The sequence below is a fragment of the Epinephelus lanceolatus genome, chromosome 8 (assembly GCF_041903045.1).
Source record: "Epinephelus lanceolatus isolate andai-2023 chromosome 8, ASM4190304v1, whole genome shotgun sequence".
In the NCBI taxonomy this organism is placed as follows: domain Eukaryota; kingdom Metazoa; phylum Chordata; class Actinopteri; order Perciformes; family Serranidae; genus Epinephelus; species Epinephelus lanceolatus.
In genome coordinates this window covers 19,324,224-19,346,864 of record NC_135741.1, presented here as the reverse complement: position 1 = coordinate 19,346,864, position 22,641 = coordinate 19,324,224, and the positions used below count along the sequence as shown (strand labels likewise).

General features: G+C 42.7%; 2 protein-coding genes across 2 annotated transcripts; both read right to left on the bottom strand.

The window, feature by feature from the left end:
- Window positions 1–16,592: 16,592 nt before the first annotated feature.
- Window positions 16,593–19,282, bottom strand: aar2 (AAR2 splicing factor). Its single transcript, XM_033628121.2, has 3 exons — window positions 18,373–19,282; window positions 18,048–18,277; window positions 16,593–17,585 (listed from the first exon to the last, which is right to left on the bottom strand). Exons 1-3 carry the CDS (start codon window positions 19,136–19,138, stop codon window positions 17,418–17,420), a joined length of 1,164 nt encoding a protein of 387 aa, XP_033484012.1. The 5' UTR covers window positions 19,139–19,282; the 3' UTR covers window positions 16,593–17,417.
- Window positions 19,283–19,952: 670 nt separating this feature from the next.
- LOC144464141 (uncharacterized) lies at window positions 19,953–22,158 on the bottom strand. Its single transcript, XM_078169958.1, has 5 exons — window positions 22,008–22,158; window positions 21,555–21,689; window positions 21,230–21,286; window positions 20,840–20,980; window positions 19,953–20,526 (listed from the first exon to the last, which is right to left on the bottom strand). Exons 1-5 carry the CDS (start codon window positions 22,008–22,010, stop codon window positions 20,392–20,394), a joined length of 471 nt encoding a protein of 156 aa, XP_078026084.1. The 5' UTR covers window positions 22,011–22,158; the 3' UTR covers window positions 19,953–20,391.
- Between the last annotated feature and the right edge of the window lie 483 nt (window positions 22,159–22,641).

Genomic DNA, 22,641 nt, shown 5'->3' with positions numbered 1-22,641 from the left:
GGAAGTTCACCAGTATCGTTGGCTTGTCAACAAATGCATGCGCAGAAAGATTTTTGCGACAGTTGTAACAGACAATACCGTTTTTGGTCTGTAGGGGGACCCCGTGAGGTAAAAAGCACAATCCTCCATTGTGTTGCTTTAACTGTGTAAGAAGTCTGATTTTTCTATTCCTTTGGTTCCCGTTTTCTTTTTTTCACAGGTGGCGCACAGGTCACTGTCAATCATTGAGATAAACACCCACAGCTGATTAACTGTCCCACACCTGTGCACACGAAGCTGGCGGAGCATTTTCTGTATAAGATCAGTGTTGTTAATAATCGTGTCAAATACTCTTGACGAAGGTCCAGAGGGACCAAAATGTTATAACTAATAAATTGTGAAGCTGAGCAAGAGTAGTGTGTGAGATCTTCTTTTCAAGAAAAAAATAAGTTTTTCAGGATCTTAATAGTGTAATTTATCCCAGCATATATGTACAGTATGGGCTGTATATGCCAGTGGTTCTCAACCAGAGGTCCGAGGACCCCAAGAAGCCTTTGAGGGAGTTCCAGGGGGTCTCCAGAGAAATAGGAAATACTTTTTCACCATTTAATTCACTATAGAAGTGAGCCCAATGTGTGCAAGAGTCTTAAGAGTGACTATTCTGATCATAGGTTTCACTTCCTCCTCGGTTATCTCCTCAACTCAAGTTGACTTCTGGTCTCAATCATATCTAAAAACCAAGATATTTTCGTCTGGAAGTCCCTGAAGCTAAATTTTTTCAAATCAGGGTCCGTGACCTAATGTGCTTGACACAAAAAAGGTTGAGAACCACTGGTATATGCAATTGCTGTGATTGTTGTCCCCATACTTGATGAAGATCGTGTTGACAAAGAGTAATAAAAGTCAAAGCATGACAGGGCCTGACAATGTCTGACACATCTGGCTAGTTTTGTGGTGGTTTTGATATCAGTGGGTGAAATGAGATGCTGAGCTATTAATCAATTCCTGAGCTGGAGGCACCAACGCCGGGACCACACACTTCGGGGCCACCACCATGCATGGCAAGCTATTAAAACCTTATAAATATTCGCTGAACAGCGTTACACAACTTGCACACTCTCTGTTCCTGTGAGTTATGTATCTGTGCTTACTTATTCCTACCTTCATATCTGTCGCGGACCTGAATGTTTTAATGACACAAGAAAGGCTCTACATGCCATGATAATGCATAGAACACATACCAAACATACAACAGCTGCTGCAATGCCTCTACTCTACATACCACGTGCACTTCACTCGAAAAATCCGAAGCATGCATGTGTGCACTTAGATTACTTTCAGGGGAGCCTCCAAGTCTCACACTTGGCTGGTGCAGACGCAATGTTGCCATAATACGGTTTGGAATGTAATCATGCTGGTGGATCAGTGTCAATAAATCAATAATGAAGCGTACCGTTTAGGCATGGGAGCTGGAGCATGTTGGTTTTAAAGGAGAGCTGCAGTATAGGCCCTGGGAGGTTTAAACAGACTCTTGTCTGGCAGTGTAATCCTTCATATGACACAGCACTATCCAAACAAATCTCACATTTTAATAAAGACAGGAATTCTGCAAGAGGACCAAGCCCAGATTGGGTGTGATGCTAGAGGGAATGCATTTTGCAAATATATTGCCATAATTGTCTCCCGGTTCATGTTGTGCCCCTACTGTCTGTCCGTGCTGTCACACTGTGAGCAGCTTCATCAAAGGTGCACTCACTTCCTGCAGAGGACAAGAGAAGCCCAGCCAGTGTGTGCATGTCTTAATACTTAGCTTTCATTAGACGTGATTTAATTTCATAGACAACTGTGCAGCTAGTAAGTTTGAAGTTCAGGCATCAAACAATTACTTATTAAAAGTACAATCAGTGAGGATTGTGCCAAAATAGGGAAAATACAGTCCACTCCATTACATCACAGGCTTGATACAACCTTCAGCAACACGACAGAGTTGTACCACTAAACAAGTTAAACAAGGCTTTCCATGTAAACAATTGTGACCAAACTCCTTGCTGTGTTTTTGAGATGGGTGAGACATAAGTGACAAAGATGTCTGGTGTGTTGTGAAATTTTCATATTTTGATCGAACAGAAGTTCTTGCAAGCAGGCGTCATGTTGTTTTTGTGGAGCAAGGAGGTTTTCACATCCAGTCCTTTACGAAGCTCATTTAAAACGCTTGGTTTGACTCGGGGGGTACAGCTTTGGAGTCAGAGACTGGTTTGCTTCCTAACTAATAGACCCCCTAGAGATCCCTGAAACATTGACACCTCTTTAATCCATCTGGAAGCATCCAAAATCTGCAGTATGAGGTGTTGCAATCGTCAGCAGATCATAGCTGAGTTTTTAAGGGGGGGGGGGGGGGGGGGGGGGTGTTCTTAAATTAAAAAAATAAATAAATACTGATAGAAACTCTTGCTTTATATAGAAACCAGTGCGGTTGGAGTTAGGAAAACACCAAAGACGCAGGAGCTATTTGTCTGTTCACAGCTTAGCTGTAACACCACAACATGGCCTTTTGCATCACCAACAATTTGTCAAAACACATCAACAAACCTTACAGTGTGAATGTGGTAACTCCATGACCCCAATGACTTTGTCCTTGACCCCAACCCAGATCCCATGACCCAAAGCCCCCCCATCTACCAAGTCCATTAATCATACAAAATACCTTCATGCCTATTACGTGGGCTCTTGAGCTTTTCACTAGAGGCATGCAGTGCTAATGAACTTCCTTTTCAGTTAATTCCAATTCACTGTTTCTCCTCCTCAGCAGGTTTTAAATACAAAGCCTGGCAGGTATCAAGGGTAAGGGTTTTGATCATTTGTGCAAATGAATAAGTAATCCATACGCTCACATTAAGAATATCTTCTTCTTCTGCTCCTAGATCTGTTCATCTCGGACACATGTGTGTGAGATGATCTGACAGAGTGTTTTGCTTGTAGGGTTGACCGTCTCCCTGGTGGCTTTAAGAGGGGTTCCTTTGCCTGCCCTGGAGATGATTTAGTTTAATGAAAAAAAATAAAAATAAAAAAATCATCAGCCTCCCAGAGCAGTATGGATTTGGCCCCTCATCCGGGAATCTGAAAGACTAACAAATCTCTGCTCTTTACAGGACAGGATATGAAGGATATCTGCCACAGCAATCACAGAACATGTGCCAGTCAAACACGTGTGTGTGTGTGAAAGAGACAGAGAGTGCATGCATGCACATGTAAGTACATTTGTGTGGTTTGGATTAAGAAACCCTGATGTGCCGATCTACAGACTGCCGTGTGTTGTCTCAGGCTATTGGTTATTAAGGTAAGAATTTGTGCATTGGTGACCCCTGATATCTAACTTAAGGCGGACTGTATCCACTTAGCACCGCAAGCACTACTGGTGAAACTGAGGCATGGTGACGACTGAAGCAATTCCCAACTGGGCCAGCCAGGAATCCTGTTAGATTAGCCCTCAATCCTCCCAAAGCATGTAGGCGTCAGCAGTGCATCCCAAAGGAAAAGGGGGTCTCATTGCTTTGTATGGTATGTGTACGTTTGATATATGGTCTCACAGTGCTCACGTCCCAGGCACAAAACCCTTGACTCATAAACCGTTGAGGTCTTCTCAACATTAAAACCCAAACAAACACATTTACAATACGCTCCCATGTCCTTGCTGGAGACTGAGGTCTCTGCGCAGCGTGTGAAATAATTGTGTGAAAAGCTGGACTCCAAATTGGTTGGGCGTGATAGCCACCGATTTGCCAATCATTCCATTGCTTTTATGGGACTGATGAGGTTGCCAAAAGGAAAGGAGTGAGAGCGTCACTGCCTGTCAAATAAAAGGAAACAGAAAAAGAAGCAAATTCTTGGACACAAAGATAAAGATGAGCGGAAACATGGAAAATGAAGAGAAAAAGAAAAAGCTTTTTTATTATTCTTACCATGCACATTCCTTGAGTGTAACAGATGCTGAGAGCTGTGTGAAACTGTATTTGTGTTTCATTCATTCACAAACACAAGAGAAAAAAACATGCTTTACAGAAGCAGAGACATCAGCTGATAAATCTCCAGAGCAAACTGTCTGTGTCACATGTTGTCCCTCATCTTTAGATAAGAGCCTGTACATCATACCTGTTACTGTCTGTGGATGTGAGAGGCAAACATTTAAACATATGGATAATTCCCCTGTCTGTCTTTGAACATAAGAAGGTACCTTGTCTCTCCTCAAAACATTAAGCTGAATACCATACAGTGACTTTGCTAAGACTTTGTATTACACCCAGTAACTTGGGGTTTTGTTAACAGGGCTATATGATGATTTTTTATTTTTGTCTCTACCAATTTAAGAAGGCAAAAATATTGAAGTGAGCCTCTGTAACTTTTGCTAAACAGCAGCCCCATGTGACAGTTATCAACACTCTCTCATACCCAAACAACAAAATGTGTAGATTTTTCACCGACTTCCAAAAAGACTCCTTAACGTCATGAAACAATCCCAGTCCCACCTTTTAGAAATCTGATGGTCCATCCACGGGTCTTCATAAGGTTTTATTTGATAATTATGATATATAAACACCCGCTGTATTTGCTGTTGTTTAAGTGGTTAGCTCTAGCACCTATCATTGGAAAGCTTACAGTTCAATTGATGTGGCCCATTTCAAGATACAACCACCACAATACATTCAATAAACACTTGTCAGACAAAAAACAAACAAATAAACAGTTATTACTCACCTATGAAGCACTATTTTAATCCATCATTTCAAACGTTCATATTTCTCGACATCGCTATTATTCATTATTTCTTCTGTTCTGTATGTAAACATGCCAACTGCTCACTGTCAAAATGGTGCTGAACACCTGAACTTTTGATACTTCACCTGAGCAAACAGGAGCCTGCGTTCACTTCCTAGGTTTTCTAGCCAATCAATAGCCAGCAATTTGCCTGATGGGTTATGGGTCTTGTAGTTAATGACACTCCGCACCTCCAGAGTAATTGTGAACTCCTTCCTGACACCATAGACTGATATAAATGATAAACAAATGGTCCTTATCAATTTAGGCTTTCTAGAAGTGTTTTTATACATATTAAGCTCCTAAATAGACATTTCTGTCTTTGTTGATTTGTTTTTCAGTCATATTCACATTCAGTGCATTGTTTTACCCTTTGAAAAGCGCTAATACAATTTTTAGTTTTACAGGAAGCTTAGAACTAACTGGTTAGGTTTATGCAACAGAACCGTGTGGGTAGGTTTAGATATAACATCATGGTTTAGCATCAAATAAATACATTTGTCACAAACTTAACGTCACATATGTCACTGCTGTAGCATGCTACATATACTAGCATACTAAGTTATATTATTATTAAAAGAAGTTAACCTTGATTTCAGGATGGAAACACTGGTCTCTTAAGTGAAAGTCCTGTGTTTGTTTGACCCATCCACCACACCTCCCATCCATTCTATTGAGGCTTTGTCAATATTTGTACATTACGCTGACTTTATGCTACATCACCCCACTTCCTCCTGCTGTAATACTTACTACAGCCACTCAAGGTCACGCCCAGTTGGGTAAGGGTTACTTTAAAAGTAATCAAAGTACGTTACTGCATTACTATTTAAAAAAGTAACCAGTTACTTTAGTACGTTGCTCCCTGAGTAAAGTAACTCAATTACTTTAAAAGTACTTCCAATGTTACTCCCTGAGAAAAGTAACTCAAGCACTTTTAAAGTACTTTTGAGTATTCTACATTTCCTATTGGGCAATGGACCACAGGGCGCTAAGCCTACATTTTTTTGTCTCCAAAATTAAAGTTATGGACCACTTGCCCTTCACTGAGATCCAATTCTCCCATCACAGCCGTCACTTTGACCAGTAGAAACACACAACGATCTGCTGCCGTAGACAACTGTATGACAACAACACCCCAGCGTTTTTAATATTTCCTCTAGGGATGTTACCACACAGAGTAAAAGGGGGAAATGATGGTGTGAAACAGCAGAGGCACTTTGTCAACCTGCTGAGTTAACGTTACTGTCATTAGCATCAAGCTAGCAAACAATGGTACATCCTCACGGTCGGACATAAAGTAAATAACATTAACAAATAGCGGCGGGGCTTTTACTCACCACAACTGCAGAGGCTCCCAGCTTCATTTGAAACAAACTACATTATAGATGGTCCGTGATTTATTAATCCCTCTGTGTGTTTATATATTTACTTTTTATCCGCTCCATTGTCTTTGTAAAGTTAATGTATTGCACTGTCATTTCAAACTCAACACTTGTTTCAAATTAAAAGCCCCTTATAACCTCGGCTAGAGAATCCCTCCATTTTCTGAATATTTTTATATTTTATTCTGAAACATTTGTCAGAACTTCCTGTGGAAGATACAGTAGCTTGATAGTTTACATATGGCGCTTCAAATGTAGCTCCTGCCATCTGCTGACGCTTTTAGGTGACTACAACAACATGTCGGCTGGCACATGAACAGACACACAGTGACTCAAATAATAGTGAAAGTAATAAAAATAGGACAAGAATAATCCGATGACATCACACACGCCGTGAAAGACGACGGGGATAATTGGTGAGTACCAGCGTGTAGCGTGTACCAGGCATAATGCAAGTCCTGAGTCTGAAATATGTCTGTCAGCAAGTCCTACTCCACCTATTTAGACTCCACCATAGACAACGGCAGCATTTCTCCGACCACGTAGCGAGCCACAAGCTCCGTGGCTTCTTTCAGACTGATAGGTTTAACGTTATCTCCGTTATTAGAACCAAACAACAGCCATTGCTGTTTCGGAGCTGCGTTCTAAAAGTAACGGAAGTAACTGATGTCTTGTTTGAAAATGTACTTAAGTATTTGATTACTCAAACAGCAAACTAACACGCTAAGTTACTCGTTACTGCAAAAACTAATCAAAGTACTCTAACACGTTACTTTGTAATGCGTTATACCCAACTCTGGTCCCGCCGTATCATAAACATAAGTATAGGTTGTAATAAGCTACTTGCACAGTTGACCTATGTGGTCTTTTTTTGGTGAACCTTGTGGAACAGTAGCACAAATAAAAACAAGTCATAAAAGAAGTGAACCAACTTATTATTGTTTGTTACACAGCAATATCTACTAAAAGTTTGCTAACGTGGGCCACCAGAAGCTGCTGGTCATTCCAGACCAAGTAAGGCTGTAGCTGCAAAACCCCCGAGTGTGCTGAATTGAGCAAGAGTGTATTATATTACTTATGAATTCTTTTCATTTTATGTTGGAATAATGTCATATTTTTTATTTTGAAATTTACATTTGTTATTTTGACTGTAATAAAAACATGACCATAACAGTCATTTAAGGATGCTGGTGTAAGACTAGTATCAGTGAAGCCCAGGTTGGATGTCTGTGTGCACCCCACAGATTGGGAAGTGACAGCCACCACCAATCTTCTGTGTGAAAACACCCTTTCCTTTCCCCTGTCTGACCATTAAATGCAACCAGATCGCCACACGTGTTTCCGTCTCAGCGCGGGTCTTTGTTTGTCTACCCATGAATCTGGGCGGCCCTCGTGTTGGGGGTGCAGGAAGAGATGCAGACTGGAAGCTGTGAGAGTAGAATATCATTAGCAATAAAGTAGATCTTCACTCTGCATCCCTGTATGTAAAACTCAACACATGGCCAGAGCCGTCTTTACTGTACAGCCAGCTGCATGTGACTGAGCGAGCTCTCAGATCAAGTGTTTACTTTGGACTGGATGTCTTCCCCTAAGAAACTACAAGAACAAGACACCCCAACTCTGAACAGAGAGGTGGATACCTCTGTCAGGTTCTGACACCCCACCTGGCAAAACAGAGGAAATGGTTTTAGTGTGTTTTGTGAGCACATACATACAAAAATCACACAACACACACATTTGTTAAGGAAATATAATATCTACCGTGCTGACATGAATGGCAGTTCTACAGTGAGGCACAACTGAATTACTAATATAACACTAATGGGTTTTTTCTGTGCAAATACAGTATATTAGCAAAAGGACTGACTAATATACTGTCCAAAAATATTTTGATATTGAGAGCAAAATCATGTCCTGATGTTTCTGTATTCTATCCAGCCTAAAATGTTTACACTGTGAGCTCCAAAATCACTGGCATGTCCACAGCACCAGTCCTCCAGCTCCTCTCAGGACACTCCAGTAGTTAGTGTGCAGGCGTTCTGTGGGCAGTCAGGGCCTGACTTTCATTAGCCAGCTGTGGTTCAGTGGTAATGCGGATATGGAGAGGGAGCAGAGAGCAGAAACATGGAGAGAGTCCAGACCAGGACCCGAGCCAGCGTCTGTTTACTGGCCAGACACCGTGGGTCAGAGAGGTAAACATCACCGGCAGCGCCAGTTAAAGCCGCATAATAGAAAGAGGGTGACATGGGGAGAGGAGAGAAAGAGTGATTTGTGGAAACCTGTGAGTGATGCTCCTTCTGTGTTTGCTGCAGAGAGAGAGAGGGAGCTGCTCGCCAAAGTGTTTATGGTGGAATAATGTTCTGTTGCAGCTTTTAGTGACATCATGGCAGATGAGCAGCTTCTGCAAGTTGTTAGTGATTTCGGTTGAGTGACTTAAGTCTCTTAATTATCCTTAAGCTGACATACCACAGTTATACCACACCTAACATGTTGCTGGAGTGTTGCTGCAGCCAGAAGACTTTTTTTTCAAATCTAAATGATTTAATACTTTCACTTGTCTCTCAGTTTTGCTTGCAATAATGTGCTCCATGACCCCAGACTTCTTCGAACCTCTCCCATGTTAGCTTGAAGGCCCAACCTACTCATCAGAGACCCATTGAATTCACAACTTCAGCTTATCTGTGTTTAGCCATTAGGCCACATATCTCAGATCCAGGGCCATTATCTCTTCTTCACAGTTCCATTAACATCTTGGAATAAACTCAAACCACCTCAGTCATATGTGCACACAAGCTTTAGCCAAATTTCTATACTTACTGGCCAAATGTCCCATTCCTGGTAATATCTAATGTCTTCCCATGCATGTGTTTGCCAAGTCTTTGGCGTCGGTTCAAACCTTGCGCTGTGTGCATCACATGGCTGTGTTTATTGCCTGTGGTTTAACATCGACAGAAAAATGGCCTCCTGTGAGCCAAACACGTGGCCACCTGGCTCCAGTAAGCCTGGCCACAACGCGGATGCAGATGCATACGTGCTCACACACACTGACAGAAGCCTGTCCAATTAGACGGACTTAATTGCAGTGGTGACAGCAGCAGGACAGGACAGGAGACAGCTAGGGCTCAGATTAGGGACGATCAGCTGAGATGAGTCTGGGATTCTGGCCAGCAGCACTGAGGGAGAGTTAGAGCTGGAAAGCAGGAGGGAAAGACTTAAAAGAAAATGGTAATTATGAGTTATTTACTTAATACCCCTAATAAACATACCCTGATGAGAAGTGATGTTTCTTTGGGGTCTGCTAATGATTATGAGCTGAGATTTCAGAGAGGAAAGAAAAGAGAAGGGGCAGCAAGAGTAGAAAGTAGTGATAACAGATCAGATCCAACTCTCCCCGCTCTGCTACTCTGGGTGATTGTCCCATAACTCAACTTGAAAAACAAACATAAAACACGGGGCGTGGGGATTTTTCTGCAGCTTTTTAAAAGCTCCCTGTGTCACAAAACAAATCCCGCGACTTTCAGAATGATGCATGAGGGAGAACTACACACCTGCTCTGTCCTCTGAGAGAGGATGGGGGGAGTTGTGAAGAAGTGACGTGAAAAACAGGAAAAAGAAAGAACAAGGTGACAATGAAAAGCTCAATCAAAACTGGAATATCTTCAAATGGATGTTCAGGTTATTTAATATTTCAATATAGTGGCTATCTGTCACACTCCATCAAATAATCTTACCTCAAGGTCCACTTACTAGCTTTTTCCAGAGCTTTTAACCACATCTCACAGTCTTTATTGGTACATGGAGTTTGAGTAATGTTGGTCACTTTGGACAAAACTCAGTGAGGTTGGATAACATTTTTGTGTTACAAGCCAGACACACCAAACCAACATCAAAGAACTAGTGGTCATGAAGGCCGACTGTTCACTCACATCACCAGTGTCTCAGCCAAAAATCTGCACCTGAACTCACCATGAAGACTAAACCCAATGGCCAACTAGCATGTATGTTCTGGGCCTGCATGAGGGAAAATAACTCTTCATAGCAGCAGGTGGCAATAAACTGTATTTGTCATTTAAAAGTGGAAGCTGAAAGACAAACAGGACGGATTAAAGACACTAGTTAGCCAGTCAGCACATTAATAACAATGTTGAACAAATAAATGATATTTACTGTGTGCAAGCAAGCAATAACAAACTGCTGAAAAAATGTTTCTGATAGAGAGCTCAATCATTGATTTTAGTCATTTGTTTACTTTCCTCACTTCTGTTTCTCCTCTCGTGCACTGAGTTGTAATGCCAGTCAGAAGAAGTTCATTCACTGACGAGCTCCACCATCTTTGACACAGATTCATCATGCAAAATCGGCCAGAAAAAGGCGACAAGGGCTGCCAAGGGCTGTCCAGTGCCGACTAGTGCCAACAGTGTGGGACACAAAGCAAAAAACTAGGATGACAGATGCTCGCTGACGGCCTGAAGCTGACCACTGGCCAACCATCGGCCTGGTGTGTCAGGGTCCTTAGATGGAGATGGAGCTCAGTATCAAACTACAAACTCCATTTTGTGATCAAGACAGAGCAATGGGTTGAAAGCTCTAAAAAAAAAGCCAGAAAGTGGACCTTGAATGAATGAACTTTCACGCTCAGTTCTACACTGCTTCAAACAGAAAAACAGATTTCAGCATGATTTAAAGAGAAATGTGTCGATGTCTTTTACTCACTAAGCTCTTAAAAAGAATAAATTTCTTGACCGCTTTTTATTATCTGTTTCCTTCTTGGACAAATGAGCAGCTTTGCTCATCCAAAAAGGAAGTTCTTTTTCATTTTTCCACAAGAAAAAAACAATAATAACCAGCACAAGCCAAAACAGTGAGCAGCGGTTCTACCACAGCGGGTCGCAAGACACATTCAAAAGAAGAGGAAAGCTGAAAAGGAATATTTATGCAAGATCTTTGCTCTCTGCTTTTTACCCTCTAAAGAACTGAATCATTTGTATGAGCTGCATTAGTTATATTCACTTTGAGGTAAAGATGATTAAGAATCTGACATTGTATATTATACCTGATTGTTTGGAGGCTGGAGAGGAGGCAGGTAGAGGGAGAATTTCACAGAAAGCAGTTTTTATATTTTAACATTAAGGGCAAAATATCAAAGCTGTGTGTGTGTGCTTGTGCTTGAGAAAAGTCTGAATAATACATCAGAAATCTCTGAATTATTCAGAGGGTGGAGGGTGTTGGTGTGGGCAGTAGAGGGTGAAGAGAAACAAGAAAATTGATAGAAGGCAGAAAAAGGACAGAAGAAAACAGGAATGACTTTAATACCCAGTAGAAAACAGTGAGTGATGAATGTTTTCATCCTCCTCAGAGCGCCATCTGAAAGGCCCGGTCTGCTCAGGGTTTCCCTCCTGCCCTTCCTCTCCACCCTGTAACCATTCAGCGGGTTCTCCCCTGGGTGTGGGGCTACCAGGAGGGGTCTGCTTTCACCTCAAAACCCTCACACACACAGAAAGAAAGAAAAATAAGGGTAGGAAGAGAAAGCGGGCAATAGTGAGAGGTTGTGTGTGTGTGTGTATTTGGGGTGCAGCGGTATTCAAATCCTTTCTGCTGTGACAAGGTCTGCCAGAGTTCATGCTCTGAGTGCCACAGCCAAAGACAACACACACAAACACACACACACACACTAAAAATGGAAGTCAGAGATCAGTCATCTGATGGGCAGGTGGGGGAGAGTGAAAGATATCTGATGGACTGAGGACGGGGGAATAAAGACCAGGAAAAGCTCTTTACTGTGGTTTGTTTAAACCGTGTTTGATTCAAAATGACTCGTCCAATGTTTAGTTAAGCTCTCAAGGATGATATACGGCACAGGCGCAGACACTTTTATGAGCTCTGTGACATCAGCGAGACATGACAGCGGAGGTTATCGCTGCCTGTGTTGTGCTGCTGCATCTGCGCTAATCACAGCATGTGCTTGTTTCACCTCCACAACTTTGGTTAGTTAGCTGGGGACATTTATGGGCCAGCTGTTGTGTCCTCGTGCTGTACACACACACACACAGACACTGCTGACAGACACACATGCCTGCTGACCAGACCTCAAAAGGTCTACCGCCTTGTTTTTAGCTCCTGCCTTTAATCACTTCAGCAGATCACTATAACAGAACATATTGTTCACACACTCGCTCTCTCTTCCCTGGTGTGTATGAAATTTCCAGGAGGGATTTTTAACCTTGTCCATCCCTGCTTTTAGTACCGTCCCCCACCCACCCCCCATCCACCCTCCTTCATCCATATGTCTGGGCACCAGAGCTCAAAATGTACACGCGCCCCACACCGCACACTCATATACACGTCCTGGGAAAATGTACACGTGCCTGCCTCACATTTGGGTCATGCGAGTCAGACATGTGAAGCCCCGCTGGTACTGCGGCGGAGAGGGGGAACACAGAGGAGTCGCAGCCTGGTCATCAACACTTATGAGGCAGACAGTGAAAGACAAGTGCATGACAAACAGGTGAGAGGAAGCAGCAGCTGATGAGTGTGGACGGAGAACAGAATCCACATGGCAGACTCTTCATGCCTTCATGTTTAGTGTATGAGAGCAAGTCAAACAAGTCAAATTGAAGACATTCATTGTCAGTGACGAGCTTGTCCTGTGGGGGGAGCATGTGGGCTCTGTGTGGCGGGGCCAAAGCTGGCCGACAGGTTTGAGCCCAGAGCCCTCCTGCTTTGGGGTGATGCACTAACCACTGCATCACCCTGCCATCCCCTTTTTAGCCACTTTAAACAAAACTTTAACGCCAAACTTTCGATGGAAACACACACCACAAGTGACAGAATACTCTTTCCAACATGTCGGTGAAGATTCTCAGTCATCCAGGTCGTGGTAATCTTAAGTGCTATATCGTAGGCAACTGTACTTGCTTGAGTTTCTTGAAGACGTTTCGGCTCTCACCCAAGAGGCTTCTTTAGTTCTAATGGACTGGTGTGGAGTCGCAGGCTTTAAACCCTGTGTGGGTGTGAACCCCTACAGAGTCGTTGAGGTCACATGTGAGTCTTGGACCCAGCCGGCCATCTTGTGTGCCGTAAGGGTTAGATGGATCCAGGTGTGAATGGGAGGGAAGGAGGGATCCCAAGACTGCATTGTAGGTAGGTGATATGTGGTGTCGGTGGCCTCCTCCTGTTTAACGAAGGATGATTGAGCAGAGTAATGTAGTGTGTGCAGTGCAGCCAGAAATGCAGATTTGTACACTGGTGAAACCAAACAACCATTCCACATGCGCAGGAGACTCAGCTATCCATTTACATCTAAAGGAGAAGGGACAATCTTTCGAGGAAAGCAATGGCCAGTGAAGAAAAATGGTTTGAAAGAGGCATGAAAGAAGCCATCTACGTCAAACTGGAACGACCATCGTCCCTGTGTTACCTGAACATTATTGTTTCCTTTTCACACCTGTAAAGTGAGGGTTTGACTTGTTTACTCCACCACAACCGAACCACACCGCCAAATGCCTGCAATTATACTTGGCCGATGCAGTCTCTACGAATCAGCAAAAAGAGGTCAGAGAGTAAAAACTCTTTCCACTTCTGTAGCAAAATCTTTCCCCATATGTAATCTAAGGACACGGGCAATTACCAGAGAGCCCACTTTTTGACAAGCTATCCATTATGATTATGCATTTTGCCATAAGAGAGAAACAGACCTCCCTTTGATGGGTGAAAGACAGACAGCAGGCGGAGAAATGATAACAAGGAATCTGTACGGAGAGAAGGAGACGACCTGAACTGAAAACTTGTATGAAAAAGTAGTAGTAGTAGCAATGCAACATTCATCTCCCTGTCTGCTTATCCTAGTACAGGGTTGCTGGTGTGCTGGAGCCTATCCCAGCTGTCATTGGGCGAGAGGCGGGGTACACCCTGGACAGGTCACCAGACTATCACAGGGCTGACACATAGAGACAGACAACCATTCACGCTCACATTCACACCTACGGCCAATTTGGAGTCACAAATTAACCTGCATGTCTTTGGACTGTGGGAGGAAGCCGGAGAAAACCCACACTGACACAGCGAGAACACGCTGGCCTGTGGATTCAAACCTGGAACCTTCCTGCTTTGAGACGACAGTGCTAACCACTGTACCACCGTCACTGAATCCGTGGGTGCTGATAATCCTGCCCATCTCTCAGTATATTCTAAATCTCCACTGTAGCGGACAAGAAAAACGATCTAATTTACCCATTTATTGCAGATGCTCGGGCGATCAGAAACCACAACGCCAATTAATAATTAAGTAATGCCGTACACACATGATCGAACATCTGATTTGTTGAATTATTAATATTAAAACCAGAGTCAATGCTCGGTCAAGAAGTCTCAAACACACACACACACACACACACACACACACACACACACATACACACACACCAACATCCATCCTCCTTGCTGCCGTGAGGGGGGGGGGAGGAGAGTGGGTGAGTGACGGGGAAAGAAACAGAGGGGCCTGTGTTTACACTGGCAGGGTGAGTGGCTTGTGAAGGCCCATGGAAATGACCAGCTCACATCTAATGGAGAGAAAGCTCCCCCATGACTGACAGGGCCTGCTTGCCTTTGAGGTTCTCCACAATCGACTCTGCCTGTTTCCCAGCGTGCTTCGCTCCCCAGGGCGGCCACACCAAATGAAACAAATAGGGGAGATTAAAAAGAAAATGGTTGCCATACCAGGAGCTCTGCGGGAGGGCGTTCACCGAGGGCGAAGGGGTACGTGAGGCTCAGAGAAGCCGGACACTTAATGAGTTGTCCACTGACTTGCTGTACACTGTAATTCCAGCACTAATGGAAGGGCTGGAACACCAAGGACGTCCCAACAGTGTCATTTCTGAAAACTGTCTTCACTGACAATGTACAGTACTTAATCCCTGCAGAGGAAAATGAATCTACAGATAATTGGCGTACGTTTCCATCCATGTTATGCTGTGATATGTTTCCACCATGTGTTCCAAGCCATTCTCTCTATCTAATTGCATTCGAAGGGAAAATAACAACCAGCACAGGGCCCCAGTGGTCCCAGAACGGACCACAAATACAGAACTGTTCTTCTTTTAAGTTGTGCGTAAATTTTCAAAAGGGGGAGTTTTCATCGTAAAGCCTAGCATTACCATCCATTTCACAATACCATCTGTCTTCTGGGAAGAGAATGGATTTCTTGCGTTGGCATTTGGAGCTCCATCAGCAGGCCCAGACTCTATTGATTCACATAATTACATTAGACGGCTTTAGTCCTTTTCACAGCAGCTTTTATGGTTATTGATGAGTTCATGGAGCCGAGACATGTCAAAGCAGAGTCCAGCTGGAGAGCAAAAAAGGCTCAGGAAGGACGGAGGGGAAATTAATGAGTGAATGGATTGATGGACCAACAGGGTAACACAAGGCCTGTCCCCATCCGTCACTGCCAAAGACGGAACACTCACACATTCACACACACACACAGAGCTGATAAATTGCATTTAATTATGTCATCCAGTTGTCATCTGTGCACTTCAGACTTATTCCTCCACCTGTTATTTCTCACAAATCATCTTTGCGGAGATCAGAAAAAGCTTAAAGATGATTTCCACCCTGACAGTCATGCTGTGCAGAGAGCTCGCTGCCAAGTCCAACCAGAACTTGGTTCTTTCCAGCAACAAAAACAAAAGCTTTTCCTTCTGTGCAAATGAACACTTGTACATTTATGATGAAGATCCTCAGGAAGAGACATGAAGTTGTGACACTTCTCAAAAAGATCATGATCGCCATCTAGTGGAGAATAGAGCGCAATGACACTGACACAAAGCACCACATCAGGGCTATTTTCTATCAAAAGTGTTTTTATTCGAGGGAATTTTATTACAATAAATCATATAAAACTTGGTTTAAGAAAAGTTCTACAGAAAATACTCATGTGATCTTTGTGTTTGATTAGAAACCATGGCTTCGTAATTTTCTAAACTGTGGCAACAAAAATGATTTATCAATAAAGCATTTTTTTTATTTTTAATATAAGAGTTATAGAACCACTATGGTAATGAAATTAGGGCTGTGCTAAATGCCATTTTTTTTCATAAGCGAAGCTTCTATTGAGGTTTTCAAAGGAAGACGCATCACCCAAAAATCCAAAGTCATGAATTCAAATAAAGTAATTAATTGGATTAAATGAGTGAGTGTTCACTAATTAATATTGTTAGAGCAGCTCCTGCTGGATCACCCTATTCATACAGGCACACTCCTCCCTTTTTGTGCAGGAAGGAGAAGAACAAACAGTTTTTTGACCGCAATGAAAATGTTTTTAAAAGGCTAAATTCCAACAAGTATGGATTAAAGCAGAATATTTTTGTTAGATAAGAACATGTCATTAATTTTTGAAATTATTTCTTTTTTTCCAATAAATTTTTGATTTTGGAATTTACAACACTCTGGAGCTATTGGAAGTGTTTGGATCATGAGTCGGAAAACAATCCTACAAAAACAGCGTGATGCAGGGAAATAAAAAAGCTAGGGGCAGCATTCAAATGTTGATTTACAATTCCAGTGTCAATTTTTTCAATGAAGCTTTGAAAAATTGAAATATTCAGTATAGCCCTTCATGCATTATTATACTTTTGTTTTCTTCAAGCAAAATCCTGCATGTCTAGAATTCTTCTAGAGGTTTGGTGAAATTTAGGTTATACTCTGAGTGTCTTCATCCATCCAAAACATGTAAGTTCTCCAGCATTGATGAAGACAACAGCTTTGTGTATGACATTGTCTAGATAATTCTTAGCACAGCCATTAATAAACTCTGTAACTAAAGTGAGATTAATAAATTCTAGGTGGTAGATTTTGGCAATAAATGTGTTGCAATTGGGGTTCATGAACTATCAAGACAACTCTGAACTGAGCAAAAATCACCACCGGAGGGCAGCACTGACATTTAGTATACTGCTTCCTGCCATAGCTGAACACTAAGGATGACATGTTTGATTTCTCCACAAGAGAGTACAAATTGTGTACATATATGAGATGATGTTTTACAGCCCACATGTAACACTATCAACACACACTGTTAGAGCACTACTGGTGTTACTGAACTGAGAATGTGTGGTCATTTGGAGGACTCTGGCGCTCTGAGAACCTTTAGTGTTTAACACCAAGCTTCACTGGTCTCCTTCGCTGTCAGATCACTCAGTTTCCCACTCACGGTTCCACTGTATACACTGAGTCCATCATCAAATCTCAGTCCACTGTCACACCTTCAGGCAGCTCCACCACCACCGGGGCGCAGTCGTCCAAGTCTGCATCGAAGTCCCAGCGAAACTTCTTGGTCAGGTGGGCTTTGAACTTCTCCGCTCTTTTACGCAGCGTGCCGTCTACACCGGGTCCACTGGCAAACTGGAAAAAGTCCTGTGAGGAAATAAGTCAAACAATGTAATGATCTGTGATTGTGAATGTGAACATCCTTAATAACAACACTAAGTTAGGTGTTGCTTTGACATCCTTTATTTCAACACCAACTTAATTGTTTTTAAATTTTTCACCTCCTAGGAACTCCTGACAGGTTGAGACAGCTCTCATATTATTTCCTAGGTTAAGAAAGATAATGCCAAAGAGTGGGATTAAGTGTGTGCCAATGTGAGAAATCTAGGACAGGCAGGACTGCCTTGCTACTCCTGAGACACCTGATAAACAAGAGCCGTGATCTTTAAAATACCAGGGTTTGACTTGTGAATATTTTAAGATGACTGTACCACTTAAGTTGCGTTTTATAGACCACAAGAAGCTCAGAACAAATGTTGCGTCTCTGCATCCAGATAATGCCCCTACTGACATCCTTGTCATTTGTGTGTACTTTACACCAGTGTGTACCTGCAGTGTGGAGGTGAGGAAGTTGTCCTGAGACACGATGTCAACAAAGAAGTCAGGCGGGATTTCTCCGAGCTGGTGGTAAAGCACGCCGATGAGCCCCAGATAGAGCTCTTTGCGCTTTCGCATCGCCTCCTCTGATCGACACAGCAGAGCAAGGAGTCTCTTCCAGTGCTCAAAGCCCTCGTAAACATTTCCAATCAGGAAACACACAAAGGCAAACTGCATCTCACCTGAGAGGGAAGAAACAAAATGTGGTTAGGGTTTTATACAGAAATGTAATGATGTGCTATTTTGATGACCTCATATTAGTATGTCTGACACGTACCAAGCAGGTTGAGAGGCTGCAGCTCGTAGTTCTTCTCCAGCACAGTCTCCAGAGCATAGCTCAGGTCCAGGCTGCACTGGGTGATCTCTGCTGGTGTAGCTCCAGCAGGGTAGGTCTTCTTGGGGATGTCAGAGAAGCGCAGCTCCGTTCCCTCCCTCTGCTTCATCCTGGGGAGCCTGTCGAGCCCCTCTTTCATGCTCTGGCAGGCTGTGTCATTCCTCGGCTGCTCCGCCCTGTCTTTGGTGTGTCTGAGCTGAAGCTCGGGGATGACGTCGCTGAAGGCACACACTCGACCTGAAAGAGGCTGCAAGTTATTGGCCACCTCCTCGCTCAGACGGTCAGTGAGGGACACCCACTTCCTCATCACCTCATACGGATAAGGCCCCAGGTGAGGATCCAGGTCTCGTAAGGTGGCCCTGATCCGACTCACCTCCTCTTCATTCTGGGAGGCTGAGAAGTCCAGATCCTCTTTTTGGGGATCCCAGTTGGCCAGCAGAATGTCTCTGGGTTTGAGAGTGAGGAAAAGGCCTGTCTTTGGGCCAATTTCTCCTCCACAGCTTGGAGAGTTCACAGAGCAGTAGTGGAGAAAGTGCAGGCCTGGGGGGATCATCTTCACACCCTTGAAGCGGGGACCAACCTGCCAGCTCTTGCAGTCAATCCCCAGCTCTGTGCCCCGAGGGACACCCAGCAGCACCAGGGTAGCACCCTCCTCAAACAGCCTCAGAGCAACATCTGGGTCCATGTCCACACTGTTGCTGGCGGCCATGTCTGCTCTGTCAAAGGCTACTTGACTTAACGTTACTGACTAAAACAAGCCAGGCAACACAGTGTGTGATGTTATTATGTCCGACAGTTAACACCGAGTGATGCTGTGTTTTTAAAATGTTTGAATGAACGCAGTTTATCTGTCTCTAAAAAACAACGTAAACGAGAACATATTACGGAAATAAAACATTTAAATGACGTTTTAAACATACATTTGTGTATATTTGTCAATATTACTAACGTCTATTGTCCGTTACAATACCTTGTTGATGTTTCATATCGTTAGAAAATCGTTTGGTCGACGTCGTGCAACATGTCTAGTGTTCCGGGCGGAAACAGGGCTGTTTTACAAGTGTTCCGCATCTGTAGTGAACGGACTTTACCCGGAAGTCTACTTTAGGCACAAAGTTGTTGTTGTTTACTATGAGTGCAGCTTTTATTTCACTCCAAAATATATGATTAACTTGACTATAGCATTAGATAAATTTATTTATTTATTAACAACCGCCAATAAAAAGGCGAAGTGTGACCAAAAAAAAAATTAAATTAAAAAAATATATATTTATGTATTATTTTACTTTTTACTTTAATGTTTTGTAATCTCCTGTTGCCTGCCTGGTTGTAGTTTGTTACAATAATAAATACACTTACTGTAAAAGTAGTAGTAGTAGTAGTAATAATAATAATAATAAATTAAAAATATAAAAAATAAATTAAATTAAAAACTACATGTGTACTTCAATAATAATAATAATAATAATAATAATAATAATAATAATAATGATAATAATACCAAGACTTCATATGAGTAGAAATCAGACATTTAAAAAAGTTTGTTTTATTATACTGCATATATCAAAAATACATAAATGACAGACATTTCATGGTTATAGTGACATGTAGCTTACAAAGACAAAAATGCTTGTTACAACAAGAGAGACTTTGGAAAATGTGCATATTCTGAAAGTATTGGAATGCATTGTGGATATTTTATTTTTAGCTTATCTGTGGTTACTATAAAACTATTTCATGAAACAAGGAGCAATACCGACATGCAAAGTCTGGTATAGTTTTGACACACAAAACACTGAGAACTTGACAACAGTAAACAGTCATGACATTGCATTCAAAAAAAACAACAACAGCTATCTAAATACAGTCAGTACAGTCATCCTCTGTTTGATGCGGTGAACTTTATGGAAATTCACCTGAAAGTAGCACAGTCTCACAGGAACCACAGAGACATAGCATTTCCTACTTTGAGAGCATGGAGACACTCTGAAGTTTCTGCCAACAATTGATCAGTGCCTTGATAACTTTGATTAACCTCATCCTTTTTCTCTTCTTTCCTCGTATTTTCTGGGCAGCTGAACAAAAAGCTGTCTTCCCCTGAAAGCATACAACCAGAAGAAGAATTGTTAAGCAGCAAAATGCTTTAATAGTTCACTTCAAGGTCACATCTTTAAGGATGTTTATGCATTCTTGTTTAAATCAGATAAGATCACAGATCATCCATTTCCCCAGCCCAATCTTTGTTTGTTTCTTATTTTCTGTATGGGGTAAGGAGTGTGATATCCTTTTCTGTGAAGAGCAGTTTTGTTTTGCTCTTCAGTGTGTCCTTATTCATTGTGGGGAAAATGGAAAATCAATATATATTTGTCCAATAGAAATGGAAGAATACATCTCTCTACAGTCTCCTCACCAGATAATCAGGGCTGCAGTTGTGAATGATGAGCCGCTCCATGCTCTCCAGTGGCTTTTCCAGGTCAGACTGCTGATTGCCACCCCTCTGACACCGCGCCTGCTGTGTCAGACCATAGATGGAAACCAGGATGCGACGTGCCTGCCATGGGAGAGCAGCCCAGAGAGTGAATAACGTGACACTACATTTAAATTTTTTGGATGGCACTGCGCAACAAATTTAAGTTACACTTCATAATTCCCACAGAGGAAAGCTTCTTTTGCATTTGCCAAATCTTGTCAGGTTCTTGTGAAACCTACAGTGTAACAGTATCTGGACAAATAAGCCTGTTTTGAGTCATTACTACCCTGTCCATGGTGCTGAAAGTGAATATACTGTAAAGCCATTTACCTTTCCTGAGGGACAGGGGTCTCTCACTTTAGAGGTATTGATTGAGCCAGTCAAATTCTGCAAAACAACAAGCAAATATGGATTTATCCAAAAGTGGAAAACATGTGCAGATGGTGGCTTTACTGGTGAAGTGAAGATAGTTGCAAATACTGGAACTTTGCAGCTGTCACTGGATATCCAAGCATTGCTCCCACATGTTTAATAACAGCTGCAGCTGACTTGAATGACTTGACATTTAGATCAGATAAATTAAATACTATCTATCAAAGTCACACATAAGATGCACATAATGGCATAAAACACACGTGCAACAATGTCCTCATACCAGATTCTGCAGCTCAACGAAGATGACCTCTCTGTAGGAGTCCAGGATTTCTCTGTAGTTACATTTACGTTTACCACAAGCGTTGGCCAACAAGAGAACCGCCAGGACACTACGGAGTAGAGTTCCGGTCAGACACTATAAAAGAGAGAGGTGTTATAATACATATTACGTAAGGGAAAAGTCCAGGAAAAAAAATAAGGAAAAACAAAAATATGTCAGTGTTCAGCTGTGGCTCCTGCTCGGACGCATAGTGCGCCACAGCTTGACCTGCGTAAAAGCATCCGTCGGTTTCCAGCAGTCTGCACCACATGCCATAATGACCAGTGTGAATACAGTGCACTTAAAGCACAGCGGTGCGCACAGACTTCATAATCAGCAACTAAACCTTGAGTAATTTCCTTCATCAGCGCATCTGCTGCGTAATTGCGCACCATAGGTTAAAACCACACTTACCATTTATCATGTCCTACTGCGGGATCCTCAGACAAGCAAAGCCATCTCTGTCAGTGTCAGGGAGATCCAAGGAATTAGTCCTGATCCAGCCGCACGCATCGTCACCAAACCCGTCACCCGTCACCCCCCCCCCCCCCCCCCCCCCCCCCAAGTATTTTTAAACTTCCTCTGGTGGATAGGTTAACGCGATGGCGGGTAGACTTCCGATGTGGTGCTCAGTGGTTTCTAACATCACTAAAGTCTCTGCTGCTCCGATTTCGGTCCCCGTCATGGATTGCTGGCGCTGGGCTTAGAATTTCAACAAATTCCAGTCCGATCAAGTCAAGGACAACTGCTGCAATCAATCACTTGCATTCATGCTTTCGGTTTCGTTGGGAAGGCATGATGCCGAGGGAGGAGTGGTGTGAAGAGCGGCTGTAATTGAGTGGAAGTTTTTATGCAAAGCGCCGTCTGCGCATCTGTTTTCAGAGTGGGTGGCATGAGAGGGCATGGAGCCCCTGAGCCACAGAGAAACAGCGCTCTCATGAAACTGTGCTTTAAGAGCATAATGCAGTGATATACACTGGTGTCAGGCAAATCAACAGGTACAAAGTTACATTAAACACCAGACAGAACCAAAAATGCTGAGCATGCA